Source organism: Anguilla anguilla, chromosome 11, assembly GCF_013347855.1.
Source record: "Anguilla anguilla isolate fAngAng1 chromosome 11, fAngAng1.pri, whole genome shotgun sequence".
Taxonomy (NCBI): domain Eukaryota; kingdom Metazoa; phylum Chordata; class Actinopteri; order Anguilliformes; family Anguillidae; genus Anguilla; species Anguilla anguilla.
Window position 1 is genome coordinate 27,400,244 of NC_049211.1, and position 2,071 is coordinate 27,402,314.

At 57.1% G+C, this 2,071-nt stretch overlaps 1 protein-coding gene across 1 annotated transcript; it reads left to right on the plus strand.

Moving 5' to 3' along the window:
- The first annotated feature begins 273 nt into the window (after positions 1 to 273).
- LOC118208383 (twist-related protein 2-like) lies at positions 274 to 1,530 on the plus strand. Its single transcript, XM_035383002.1, has one exon. The coding sequence runs from the start codon at positions 905 to 907 to the stop codon at positions 1,487 to 1,489; it is 585 nt and encodes a 194-aa protein (XP_035238893.1). The 5' UTR covers positions 274 to 904; the 3' UTR covers positions 1,490 to 1,530.
- Positions 1,531 to 2,071: the final 541 nt, after the last annotated feature.

The window sequence follows — 2,071 nt, forward strand, 5'->3', positions numbered from 1 at the left end:
GAAATCTGTGCTGACGACGCTGATGTTTGCAATGCTGAGCTGTGATCCGGCCACATGTACATGAAGCAGGACTGAGGGGAGGAGGGGAGGAGGGGGGAGGGGGGGGGTTGGGGGAGAAAGCAAGAGGGAGGGAGGTGCATCATGCTTATTTCAGTTCAAGCAGCAAGTTTAAAATGTGAATTGTTTTCTTTTGTTGTTTTTTTTTTCTCCTAAAAGGCCGGGTGGTGGCGCAGGGCAGAAGTTGGGAAAGGAGGGAGGGAAGAGGGAGCAAATTGGAGGAGGGATTGTTTTTTTTTTTCTCAAGGAAAATCTGGAACCTATAAACTCCAGACTTGTAACTTCTGTAAAAACTTCAGTCAGGCTCCTGCTGATTGGCTGAGGCGAGTGCTTCTGCCCCACTTTCCACCAATCGCCGACCCTCTCCACTTCCTCCTCAGCCAGGTCGGGCCATGCCCCCACAACACAAGCTCAGCCAATCGGAGATGGAGACCGGTTCAGGACTCCCAGAACCCTTCCCACTGGTGTTATAAGAGTGACTGAAGGGAAGCTTCAGAGACCAGATGCTGGTGGCGGTAGACCTGCTTTAACATGGCAGCGTGAAACACACAGACATGAGAAACACATGCGTTTTCATGGATGGACACTGCAAGCCTTTTTTGGCTTAATCCACACGTGGATTTCCAGCTTTAAATGCCAGGTTTGAGAGCATACCTCTGCATGCTCGCGTCGTGTGGCGGGGGGTCAGTCCAGGAGACGCAACGAGAATCGGAGAGACCGCGCGACGCAGGAGCGAAATAACAGTGAGAGGAGAGACAGAAACGGAGGGAAAAGCGCTGCGAGGGAGAGATAGAAACAGAAAGCGTGCGGAAGAGGAGAGAGAGGAGTGCCCAGGAGGGACGTGGTGATGAGGGAGGAGCTATCGGGCACAGAGTCCCCTGAGGGGGGTCTGGGGGCCAGCGAGGAGGAGCTGGAGCGCGGGCCGAAGGCGGGCAGCGCTCCTGCGGGCGGCGGCGGGCGCAAGCGGGTGTCATACCCCAAGAAGGAGGAGGGGGGCGGAGGGGGCAGGGAGAAGGGGGCAGGCAGCCCCCTCAGCACCACGCCCTCGGTCCCCAAGAAGCCCAAGAAGAGCCCGCCGGCAGGGGGGTCGCTGGTTGCCATGGCGACCGCCCCAGCCTCGAACGCGCCCCTGGAGGACCTGCACACGCAGCGGGTGATCGCCAACGTGCGGGAGCGCCAGCGCACGCAGTCGCTGAACGACGCCTTCGCCTCGCTGCGCAAGATCATCCCCACCCTGCCCTCGGACAAGCTGAGCAAGATCCAGATCCTCAAGCTGGCCTCGCGCTACATCGACTTCCTGTACCAGGTGCTGCAGAGCGACGAGATGGACAGCAAGCTGGCCAGCTGCAACTACCTGGCGCACGAGAGACTCAGCTACGCCTTCTCAGTCTGGAGGATGGAGGGGGCCTGGTCAATGTCTGCTACCCACTGAACCCCATCCCTTTCCCCTTCCCCCTGCCCCCACCGGCTAACCCCCACCCATTCTCTCCTCACCCCTACCCCCACCCACTAACCCCCACCCATTCTCTCTTCACCCCTACCTCCACCCACTAACCCCCACCAATTCTACCTTCACCCCTACCCCCCACCCACTAACCCCCACCAATTCTACCTTCACCCCTACCCCCCACCCACTAACCCCCACCAATTCTACCTTCACCCCTACCCCCCACCCACTAACCCCCACCAATTCTACCTTCACCCCTACCCCCACCTATTCTAACCCCACCAACTAACCCCGCCTCCCCACCCTCACCTCTACCCATTAGCGCTCCTCCTAACCTTCTCCACCCACCCCTGCTTCTGACCCAGTGAACCCCACCACAAACCCCAGCCTAACCTCCACAGCTGCACATCTCCAGGTATTTACACCTGATTACATAACATCTCTTTCCCCACAAGGCCGCATTTCACAAAAAAATAAATAAATAAATGCCCATGGCACATATCTCATGTATAATATGCATTGCACCCCAGTTATCTTCATATTCATGTTATTATATAGGTTCTTACT

Coding starts and splice junctions, on each gene's coding strand:
- LOC118208383 (XM_035383002.1), top strand. CDS start 905: ATGAGGGAGGAGCTATCGGGCACAGAGTCCCCTGAGGGGGGTCTGGGG.